This window comes from Apteryx mantelli, chromosome 1, assembly GCF_036417845.1.
Source record: "Apteryx mantelli isolate bAptMan1 chromosome 1, bAptMan1.hap1, whole genome shotgun sequence".
Lineage (NCBI taxonomy): Eukaryota > Metazoa > Chordata > Aves > Apterygiformes > Apterygidae > Apteryx > Apteryx mantelli.
In genome coordinates this window covers 69,867,358-69,879,655 of record NC_089978.1, presented here as the reverse complement: position 1 = coordinate 69,879,655, position 12,298 = coordinate 69,867,358, and the positions used below count along the sequence as shown (strand labels likewise).

At 35.1% G+C, this 12,298-nt stretch overlaps 1 protein-coding gene across 1 annotated transcript in view; it reads right to left on the bottom strand.

The window, feature by feature from the left end:
* Window positions 1–12,298, bottom strand: part of TMEM131 (transmembrane protein 131) — a 105,434-nt gene that overhangs the window by 36,770 nt on the left and 56,366 nt on the right. Inside the window, 9 exon segments of the mRNA XM_067294343.1 lie at window positions 154–288; window positions 376–486; window positions 841–1,011; window positions 1,113–1,266; window positions 2,107–2,215; window positions 4,187–4,295; window positions 9,720–9,781; window positions 10,773–10,829; window positions 10,918–11,068. Of these exon segments, the coding sequence (XP_067150444.1) occupies window positions 154–288; window positions 376–486; window positions 841–1,011; window positions 1,113–1,266; window positions 2,107–2,215; window positions 4,187–4,295; window positions 9,720–9,781; window positions 10,773–10,829; window positions 10,918–11,068 (1,059 nt within the window).

Sequence of the window (12,298 nt, the reverse complement as noted above, 5' to 3'; positions counted from 1 at the left end):
TTTAAATACAACCCGCCTCCCCACCCCCTCTGCTAAAGTAGAGCTATTAAAAAAAAACAACTCTACAAATTCGTCCTTTTTTTTCTTTTCTTTTCTTCTCTTTTCTTTTCTTCTAAATCTATTTTGAAGCAATGGATTCCAAAGATTACTTACTGAAGACTGATCTGACGCACTAGCATTTTGTAGTTCAGGAAGGTTTGCAATTATTGTTGTTCTGTTTCCTTTTTCAGTTGTTAGGAGTTCTATGGCCAAACCATCCCCTATAATATGCCAACTTTTTATAGCCAGCTTAAAAAGAACAAAAAATAGTATTTTCAATAACAACACTGATGTAAATTTTTTAAGAAGGAAGACTAAAAATGAATTGATCCTTACCTCTATGGGATTGCTGTTGATAACTGCAAATAAAATGCTAGTAGCTTCTGTTGCACTCAATATTCCAAAATCTATAAACCGTTCCTCAGTTCTTGGAGGCAGTACAAAGTACTAGAAAGATTGATAAAGGCATTTTAGCTTAACTTTTATACAAAGTATACTCAAACTCTAAGCTCGTTAACAAATGCATTAAAAAAATCAAATACAGCAGTACTGCGACAGTCTCAAAGTTCTACACATTTGCTACATAAAACCAAAAGGAACACAGAGGTCTTTTTCGGCAGTAACAGAAGCTGTTTACGGAAAGAACTGGTGAAGTGGGGTTTTTTTGGGTGACATTTTCCTTATCTGGAAAATCATGATGAAATTAAAAAAGCCATCCTCCCATACAAGCAGAATATAGAATTAAAATGAATTCTGCTTCTAATTAGACTAAAGTTTCCAGAAAAAAAGGAAAATACTTACATCTAAAAACCCTGTGTATGCTCGGACAGGTAGGTGAAATTTAGAAGCATTGGTGATGAGTAAAATATTGTTATCTATATGAACAGACGATGTGGAAGGCATAAAATAAAGTGTAAAAATATATCTGGATTCAGTAGGTGGAATTAAGACAGGTTTGCTGAAGTTCTGGACCTGGATCAGTGAAGAATGAAGAACAAAATTACGATTTAACAAAGTGCAGCATATTTAAACATTTAGTATTAGGAAAACTGTTCCACTGGAACTGGGCTTACTTTAAACATTGTTTTTGCTTCTTCTGGTAACAAAACATCATGTATGAGGACTGCAAAACTGAATGTGTTTGTTAGGTAGATTGGTCTTTCCACGGAATCAGAAGGACTGTCACGGATATGAAAGAGTGTGGCAGCATGATCAAATCCTAAATATCTATTAAAAGAAAAAAAGTATTAAAAACTGAAGACCTTCCTCAAAAATAATCTGTTCTTTTTACACAAAAGAATAGAACCCATTCAGTCCCACAGCAAAAAAGGTACATATCCTACTGCATGCTGACACTATGTATTAGCACTACAAGGACACAGATTATTCAATAATCCCATTGAGATAAGAACGTATGTAACTCAACATATTAGAAGGACTAAAAACAAGTGTTGGAGTAGTAAGATATTTTGCAAATCGCATATGTTCCTTATTACCCAAATCAGGCATCTGCAGCACAAAAGTTCTGATATGTAAGGATTAGTTTACATGTTCACCTTTAAAAAAATACTCTGACAGTTCTGTTGACAACAAATTATCACCCTGTTTGAACTATAATTAGAAAGAACTTAGCCATACTTTGTAACTCAGTAATAAAAAACAAAGTACTGACAATTTCCCCAGAATTTTGCTTAAAACTATTTTCTCTACCCTCATTTCAGATTATAGTGATAGAACGGCAAATACAAAACTGGAAAACTTTTCAATACTGCATGCTGAAGATGTCTCACCAGAGCCTTCAACTACTCTGACAAACAACTCAGTAAGATCACTTTGAATCCATTTCCTGAAACTAGCTTATGTATTACTAAGACTACCTCATCTACTAATACAAGAACAGAAAAATTCAAACCAGTAATTGTAGTTCTAAACAAGCTCCTGATTTAGAAGACACAGGCACCATCTCTTTATATCCCCTCCTTCTCCATAAAAGGCTAAGATTCCCCTCTGCATCAGCTAATTCTCAGCATTTAGTTTTTGAGCAATGTTCAACAACTGTAAGCTTACCCGTCCAATACTTCTGCTTGATATGGTATTTCAAGTTTGGAGTAGCTCTTCTCTTTTGCTTTAACGGTTATTTTCCCAGAAGACTGTGATGCTTTTTTTGCTTTTGATGCTGTACACACAGGAATATAGGAAGCTTGTTAGAGCAGACAAGAAATGACCTATCAGGTTAGACCAGCATGAGTGGAAGAATAAAAGCACAGAGCCAGACCAGAGATAAAACATCACTGAAGAAGAAAATTGATCTTAAGGAAATTTCAAAGAACTGACATAGAATAAATCTAGGAAGTAAAAGATCAGAGTTCCAAATCCCTCCCCCTTAACTCCAGTTAGGAGACATGCCTAAGTTAGTAAGCTTATCTACCTTAGGAAAGTCTAGTTGTTCCTGTCAAAGAAGTAACTCAGATATGTCCAGAAGATGATTCAGATCCTAAGTGAGTTGAATTCTCCACTTAAAGCATGGATATATCCATCTCTCCACTAACAGAACAGAAACTTGAGATGACTACACTCCTTATTTAAAACTACCAGACAAGCAGTACTTGGGACCAAGAATGCAGCAACATTTTAATTAAAAATAAAAGACAGTCTAAACTTTACAGAAATATAGCCAGAATCCTTGTAAGAACTTGAACTATATAAGCCCTAAGAAAGAAGCCCACAGGTCTGTTCCAAGGTCACTGAACAAAAAATGTTATCCTGGTAGAAATGCCACAGTCAAGGGATTCAAATCTGGTTGGTGGAAACCACCAATCCTTAAGGCACCTGCATGTATATTAGGACAGCTGAAAGAGCAAATATCATTTATGGCTGGCTGCTTTACTGAAAATAAGTCACCAGTCAGTCCAGTAAATACAGCAAGTAGCTTGATTGGATTTTTTTTCCACCTACCATTCCTTCCAAAACCTATCATACTTTAGTCGGTAGGCCTTCATACAAAACTCCCTCCAGTTTCAAAAAACGGACATATTATTATACCAGGTTGACATAGTTCAGCTATTTCAAAATTCATTTGTAAGCTAAAATGTATTTCACTCACGTTACAGACCTTAAACTTTTTTAAACCTAAAGTGTTAATTAGTAAAAAAGAAAAAAAAATTAATCCTCTATCCATGCAACTTCTAAAATCAAGTCTATCTGAAATAAAAACATTGCATCTATATACCTCCAATTTTAAGCAATCCAGGTTGAGACTTACAGCACCAACTAGTAACTTAAAGCTGTAATTTCTGAGTAGGTCAACAGCATTCTGACAGTTGACTAAAATCTTTAATAAAAATGGAGGTGCCTTTCCACAAAATGTCAGCATAATATTTATGGTGACAGTACGTAGGAGGGAAATGAACCAATATACTTCTTCCATAACGATACCAGTGAAAGTCAGTAGGAGCATACATTCCACCTCCTTGTAGGAAAGGAACCAGTGAAAAGTTTTGCCACCCTCTCCTCCACCCTTTTTCTTTAATATGCATGCAAGGTGGCAAAATAAAACAAGCTGACATTCACAGTAAGATTCTCAAGAGCATGTCAGGGGCATCTTGGGGGCATTCCAAATAAAACACAATTTGGGGGGGGGAATAAAAAAAATTTAGATTCTTTTTTAAATTTGTGAAAGATCAAAGGGCAATCCAAGTGATATATTCACTTCTAATTATATATTGTGAGGAATCTGTCCTGGCTTGTCAGGATTTCTCAAAACAGACATCTATTTGGACTAACCATACATTTTAAAGAATTAGTGTTTTAATATAAGAACACCACTTATGTTTCACAGAAATCTAACATTCAATTTTTACACACACACGCACGCACGCACACACAGAGTTGCTTAGAAATTGCTTCTCTTCTCACTATTATTTGTTATTGGTTTAAGTTACTTGCTGTCTGTGACTTCAGAAATGATCCCTTTGAAAATAACAGAAGTTAGAAGAAATGTAAGCCATTTCCAGGTAGGAAAATTTCATTTTTTCCCCCCAAAATGACAAATACCATTTTCTTAAGAGAACTGGAAAATAATTCACAAAATTTCAGTAAATGTTAAGAAGAATTTGAAATGTTCCAAGAAGAGAGGAGTAGTACTTACCATCAAAGCTAATACTTGCAACTTTGGTATATTTACTTTCAGAGGCTTTTAACGTAACTGGCTTGAAATGTACTGTTATAGCTTCATTCTGTGGTGTAGGTCTAACACTCTGCAAACAGAATCAAAATATTAAGCACCTGTAAATTTATCATTGTTAACACACTGTACAGCTTTCATGCATTCTTCAAAGTGACTGTTATAACTGCAGTTACTTTTTGCTGAGTTTTTACAAGTCTGTCTTCCCTATAACAAAGCAGCATTATAAGATATTGTAGAATTTTTTTCAGGTCCTACAAATTACTCAGGTAGTCAGCATGGAGGAAAGTGGGCAATAGAGAGAATTTCCAATTCTCTTTGGAAATGTTGGATGAAGTATGGACAAAAACCTAACTACAAAATGCTGATAGAGAAAATAGAGAAAAAAGATTTTTTTTTAAGATTTTATTTTTTATTCCTTATGCCTCAGGGTTAAAATAGCTACAGAGTACATTTGTTTCTGGTTGACTCATTAACAAAGCTGTTAAGTGAGTTGTGTAATTAATGGTGATGATACACAAGGCAAGGTGAACCTAGCTTGCCTATGATGCCATGCTAAGTCTGCAGAGCTGCCAGGAAAAAAAAAAAAAAAAAAAACTGTATAAAGAACAATTTTGTAACTCTGAGATTACAGTCACTCTGTAATGACATTTTACAAGATCAACTTTTGTACTGAGGGTTACTATTTTAAACTCAATGTAAAAGGTGAATTGAGCATGACTAGAACAGCAATTCTGTCAGTTATTAGCCATAGAATTACAGGTGATGCTGAATGTCAATATTTGAAGAGTTTATGAAGATTGCTGGTGAAGTCCTTAAATAGACAGATTTAGCTAGACAGATTCCCAGACAGGAACTGGGAATCAAGCAGTGAAATGCTCTTATTCTTACTTTACTTAACATTGGGATGGCTGCCATGGTTCCTGCTCCCCAGCTGTCTTCTGCTGCAAGAACAGCTCAGCTGCTCATGTAGCAGCTGCTAAACTGCTGCAAATTACAAAATGTTTTATTAAGAAAACTGAAATGAGTGCTGGTTTACCTTATACTGGGCTGCAGATGTCCAGCACCTGCTTCATAAGCAGCTGAGCCTTTCTTGGTCAGAGAGGAGCAGGGCAGACAACCAGTGGCAGGAACCAATTACAGCTATTTCAAGCTAAGCTATCCTTTCTTGCCAATAAAAGCCATAAAATCTTGCATATAGAACTATGCTCTGTGGACCACATGACCTTTAGAGGAAACGGGCATGACTACTACTGCAGCTAATGAATAATACCTATTACCTCAACTAGAAGATTCTGTGTTTTGGATCAGTAGTACCGAGCTTTATTACCCATCTACGTGCATGTCGTACAGATATCCGACACCTCTCTTCATGAGTCAGTTCAGTATCACAATTGCCTTCTAATGAAATTCCATAGCGCAAAACTGAAATCTTGCAGTATCTCAAAAAACACAGCAACAGCAAAACAAACAAACAACCCCCTCCCCCAAAAAACTCTTAAAGCAGACAAAGCCAAAGCTGCAACCAAGTTTACAGCTTTTGCATAGCAAAAAGGATAAGCATTTCTAGTAGCTCTTTTCATGCTAAAGGCTGTTTCTTAATTATTAATCTTTGAAACTATGCTGATTGCATTCAGCAAACCAAACTGGAAATATTTAAAAAGTATAACCTATTGTAGAGAAATATCAGGTTTCAGAGGTGCATCTCTTAAATCATGAGTGCAAAAAACCTAGATAGATTTACTCAAAATGTCTACAGCTGGTGAATTTAATTAAGGAAGGAATTTAGCACTGTTTTGTTGAAAATTTCTTAACTGTACTGTGCACATTTCTCACTTGCTGTTTGATTACATGATATAAAAAGAAATATGGCAGTAAGACAACTAAGGGAAAAAAAACTTCCTTAACAACCTTTCAACTTCATTTTTCTCAAATTATAATTCATTTAATTTGCCTGAGCAAAAGCAGTCTCCTGAGATGCACCTTACAAATCATCAAAACTAGACTCTACATAGCAAGTCGTAAGAAAACACACAAAAACAAGTTCCATCAAAAATCCAGTACCACCAATTTTCTCAGAAAACCTTCTAACAGCAACTTCTATAGGGAAGGAGAATTTCAAAAAAAGACATGCTTCATTAAGACGTGCATCTCCCATGGACTGCCCCACTCATGCTTCCTGTCCCTGCTGTGTGGAAACACTTTCAACATTTAATGCAACAGCAGAAAAAAAATGGACCTGAAACATTCTAGAGAACATGAAAAAGAAAGGGACCATGCTCTTGCAGCAGTAACTGGGGAGAACTCACAGACTACACCTATTCTCCTAAACTAAACAGGAAAAGAGCACGGGCTCAAACCCTGGCACACAATCAAACAACCTGTTCAACTATCAGCAAGCTCCCAAGCATAATTGTGGCTCATTCTCCTAGCACATGGGCAGGCGTGCCTCTAAAGGGGAGCAGGCCAGGGACTTCTACTTACACACAGTAAAGCCAAGTTAACCCCAGTGCAAGACGAAATAGCCATGCGGACGCAAGCAGTACTAAGGTTCCTTCTTCCCTTAGTGTCAGAGCAACCTCTGTATTGTTTTATTCACTTTTTCAGATATGGTCATTTAGTCAGCTGACCTTCAGCTTCAGTTAACTGAACTTTCTAACTAACTTAACTCTTACAGGAAATAAAGCAAATCTATACAGCACCACCCAGAACTGCCATGGGAATGAACTACTACTGGAATTCCATCCTTCAAATTAACTTTCCCTTGATAACTGTGTCTTGGATACATGCACTCATACATGGAGACTAAAAATATACCTCAGAAGTAAACTACTTCTCACAGGCTTAAAAAGAGAGGAGAAAAAAAAAAAAATCTGCTCTTAAGTATCTGAATTGTGACAAAAATCCATACAAGTACTTTATACACATTTTACTGTCAAACGGACAGAACTCAGCTACAATATACAGGGCTCCTAAAGTTCTTTTTGCATCAATCATGATCAGCAGCTCAAATTTAAGAGCACGCCTTTGCTTTTAGCAATCAACTGGGCTTTAACTCCATTAAAGAAACATGAAATTTTCATTCTAGAGAAGGGACAGACAAAAAGTGATCAGCAATCAAATTTATCAGACTTTTGACTGCATGGTTTAATTGTTATAGCATGACAGAAGTTCGCCCAGTCATAAAATAAACACGATTCTCCCTAAAAATGGGGAAAACCTGACAAAATGCAAATAAGGAAGTTTTTATAAAGAGCTTTAAAACTCAGAAAAAAAAAAAATTAACTCATTTTCCTGAACCAATTTGTTGGACCACAGTATGACTAAGTACTTAAAGGTGGAACAACTACAACTTTGTCAACAACACTATTAGCAGTCTCTCATGCACAGATGACCTGAAGATATTTAGTTCCTCCAGCAGCAAGCTTAAATATATGCTAAATATAGCCTTGGCCTTTTCTTCTGACATCAGGATGAAATTTGTGACAGACATCTGCCTCAACTGCTTTTAAACTCTAGTTCCAAAGGGTCAGAAGCCCATTTTAAAGGTTTACTAGAAATACCCCATTCACAAGATTCATTCTAAAAATTCTTTATTCATGCTGACCATTTTGAAATCTATGTGGCTGGCACAGCAGCAGCAGTTTACACAGTGCCTGAAATGCTGGGAAGGTTATATAGTACGCAAACATCACAACAAAATTGTTCCTTACTCATAGGAACTACTGACTTTCAAAATTATTAAGTACAGCTTTTGGTGCATATCAAAAGGGATGTGTGAGCATAATGCCATATGTGACACACTGGAAAATGCATCATATTTGAACAGATGTGAGATAACTTTATCATTGCAGAAGTGAGTTCTAAAAGTCTTCAAAGCCCCCAAATTCACTGCTTTTATACGCTGGATAATTAATCCCGAAAAAGTCTGTCATGACTTCTAAAATGAAGTTATCAAACGATATCAAATGATAGTCTTCTGGTACTATAAAGATCATAGTCTAAACAAATGAGTAGGTTTTTTTTGAAGAAGTAGGTAGTATGTTATCAGATATTAGAAGTGATACTGATGGCTTGAGTATAAAGTTATTGGTATTGTACTCAGGAAAGATGTTTCACGCTTTACAAACTATCTGTATGCCAAAAATCTGGCCAATCTAAGAAGATAGCCATGACATAAGAAAATAGGCATAGCTGAAAAAAATAATTTAAGAAATTTTCTGACCTTTTGGTTGTAAAAATTATATACAGGTCTTTTTAGGGGAAAAAAAAAAACTTTTAAACTAGAACATATAACTACCCTCTACAGAAGGCAGTTCATAACTTCAAAGGCCATAAGGGACTTTGTAGGCTCATGTAGTCTCACTAATGTCATAAGCATTAGGACTTCCATGAATTAAATCCTGCTTGTATAATATTACGAGTTTGTCTTGACTTAGAAATTGCCAGTGAGTAATAATTTAGTAAGCATTGCAATGGACTATTATCACAGTTGAAAGTTATTCTTATTATTAAAAATGTGTGTGCTGTTTGTAGCCTAAGTCTGTCTAGCCTCAGTTTCTAGTATCTTGTTTTATGTTTTTGTTGCATCTCTATTATTAAAATATTCTTCCCTAAGGTTATAGACACAAGCTTTAAAAACACTGCAAAGATTTGCAAGAGTTCAGTAAAGCCTCTTTGCCAATCCTTCAGTCATTCTTGCTTCCTCTGGATTCTTTTCAACATTTCAACATCCTTTTTGAACTGCACTGGGAAAAAGTATAGCTAGCTGTACAACTAATCTGCAAAACAAAGAAGAAAAGAGGAGGAATGGGAAGAAGTGAGAAAAATAGGGGGCAACGAGAAAAATCACATAAGAAAAAAGGTACGGGTGAATGAAGGTGGACCACCAGAACAGAAGCAAAATTCTGTGATAAAATTAGTAAATAGAAAATCCAAAAACTGGAGCTCTAAAGCTGTCTGCACTCTATCTGCAGCTGTGGTGATCTCACTGGAGAGGGCTCTAGAAGGTTCCCAAGCCTTTTTTCATATTTCAAGATACAAAGCAGAGAAACTCAAGAAAACAAGAGTCACTGTACAATCTGCTTTTGAAAGTTACTCTTTGCTCATTCTAAATTAATATGTTGGACCACCACTAGCCCACAACCTTTATACTTTCTCTGCCACAGACTCCATGAGACAAAGAATCCCAAAGACCTGGGGATTAATCTCAAAGTTCGCTGAACTGGAGTTAAGGTTCTCAATGGGAAAAACTTCAAGTGGCTAGGATATTGAAGACAACCTATAAATGCCGAAATAACTGTTCAAATGATTCTATAAAGCAAATGAGTTTTACCACACATACGGATTATTTGTTGTCCAACTATGAAGTTATATTTTCAGCCACATATCACCTAGCTTCCAATTCTGAACAACATATGGTGATATGTGAATGATCAATTTTTATGAGAAGTAAATCCAAATAGAAAGTTTCAAATTGAAAGGAAATAAAACTTACTGTAATTGGCACATCTTTTGTTCCTGAATTTAATAAATGCAGATTTAAAATTTTTGGCAGATCTGTTAAAGAACAAAAAACACACCTGTCTATTAGGCTATATTAACATAAAAATGTTATACAAACAATAATCTACACTAGCTGTTTTTTTCATATTAATCAACTGTTGTTCAGTGTTAAAAGTTAGATCAGTGACAGTACAGCCAGTCAAAAATACCTAGTTCCAAGAATCTGACACACTTAAACACATTTTTATGTATCAGTAGGCATTATAAGCTTCAGTTAACCACTCTGATTTCTAAAACATTAAGAAATGAACAGGCTAATACTGCTACAATGAATGATTTTTTCAGATGCACCAGTATTCAGCAGAAACTGAGCTTTCAAATAATTCTTTACATGTTAAATGAGTAAGTTGCATGGAAAAATACTTCAGAAGCTATATCACTTTTTTGAAAGAAGATATAGACTATTTTTCTAGAATGATGTACCCTTTTACAGTTTTGAAAGATTCAGCTGTGAAAGCTTTTGAAAGATTCTTCAGCTGTGCTTTCTGCCATGTGTATATTGTAAATTTTTCAATTTCACCAAACAATTTTCATTAGAAATATAAAATGTTTGACAAAAATGTTTAAGTGACAGTTCAAAAAAAGAAAAAAATATATCAAATGATCAAACACCAAATTTGATTTAGAACACCTTTACTGTTGCCTAACAGTGTTGGGGGGGGGATCAATAAAAAAAAAACTTATGCAAATAGCAGTATTAAATATACTAATGCTGGTTTTCAGAAAACATCACATGTAACTGTATAAGACCAACATGTGTCTCATTACTAGCCTTACAATTGGATGAGAGAACTACTGTTTGCTTGTACATATCCCAAATTTACTCACAGGTGGATACATTTGTGTAGAGTTTCAACACAGTTTTGTCCTATTTTTGAAAACCAGGCTCTTAAAGAATCATCAGCCCACAAGCAACCCTGAGTAGTACAAAGGTAAGTGGGCTCCCCCGCCTTGAAAATACTTTGAAGCCTGAAATATAATTTACCTTGTGTTCGTAGTGTACCAAAATCCAGCATTTCTGTAGATGAATAGATTCCTGGAGCTTAAAAATAAATAAATAAAGTTACCATTTTTTATTCTGTTAAAAATAAATTCAGCTGAATAACTTCAATAAATAATTTTCTACAAACCTGTTGTAACTTCTACTTCAACAGGGAGAATGATAAATTCTGTGTTGTCTGAGGCATTTGTTTTTATTCTAATGAAAGCTGTATGATTATCTGCTTCTCTTGAAGAAAAGCTGGCTCTCATCACTCCTTTTGTTTCATACGGAGGGATTTCCTAATAAAATAATCAAAACATACCAATGAGAGTGCAGTAATTACAAGAAGAGCTGCCACACCAAAAAATTACAATAGAAGCATCGAGTACAATTGTATTAAGAGAAAAAAAAAAAAAAAAAAAAAAAAAAGTAAAAAAGCAGTAAAATACAGGCTGCATTTTTTTTTTTTTTAAGTTAACCATTAAATTTAGTAAGGATTTTTTTAATCCAGTAATATGATGATTATCAGAAAAAAATTTCCTCACATTAATGACACTGATTAAAAATAGGTATACACAAGAGGAATTCCATGTCCCATTTGATAGAGGTTTTTTTTATCAAAATTGTGGTAAAAAAAAAGTAGACTAACTAAATTGACAGAATCAATAAAGCGCAAAATCTAGTGATAAAAAAGTTAGAGTGCAGTAACATCAAACATTGATTTTACACATTTTAATTGCTTCCCCCCCAAAAACAAACATAAGGCATATATAGTTTCAATGATATAGAAGCAGATGTCAAAATCATGTAACTAAATGCAAATCAAAATAAATGCAGAATCATAAGTAACCAGAAGCCTGAAGAGTTGCAAGTTTATTAACCACCAAGCAGTTTACAGCAAAAAGTCAACATGTGTTGCCGTTTCTATGCCAAGCCTATTCCTTTAGTCCCAATCTGCATTCCAAGTTTGAAGACAAATCTTTCTGTATTTGCTGGACACAGCTGCAATGCAATACCAGCTTTAGACCCATGGTTGAAACACTAACATTGCATACGTTTCCCACCACATTATGGCCTGGTGATCTGGATTTTCTTTTTTTTAATAGAAGATGAAAATCTTGATTTCAAACGTGAAGATTCTTCCACTTCAAATGCAAATAAAGTAGGCAGAAAGTAGGAATTTCTGATGAGTAACCCTTGCCTCGCATTGATGTTCTTTCAATTGACAGCTTCTCTTTTATATTTTTGATGAAGGAGACTGGTCAAGACATAATCCAGATAGGTGCATGATGCCTTATACATCTCTTCTGCACTTTCTGTAGTATAAACTCATACTGATCCGTTGTGGACGTCCAGCAATATTTTGCATGGAACAGTGATTGTAGACGTATGCTTTGAAAAGTGTCACCTATCAAAGTAACTAGTTTCAACTGCTACTACTTGGCAAGTCCCTATATTAAAACTTGCACTGGCTACTCTAGTTTTCACAATTAATTCACAAATCTAACATAATGCAGGTGTTCATTAAC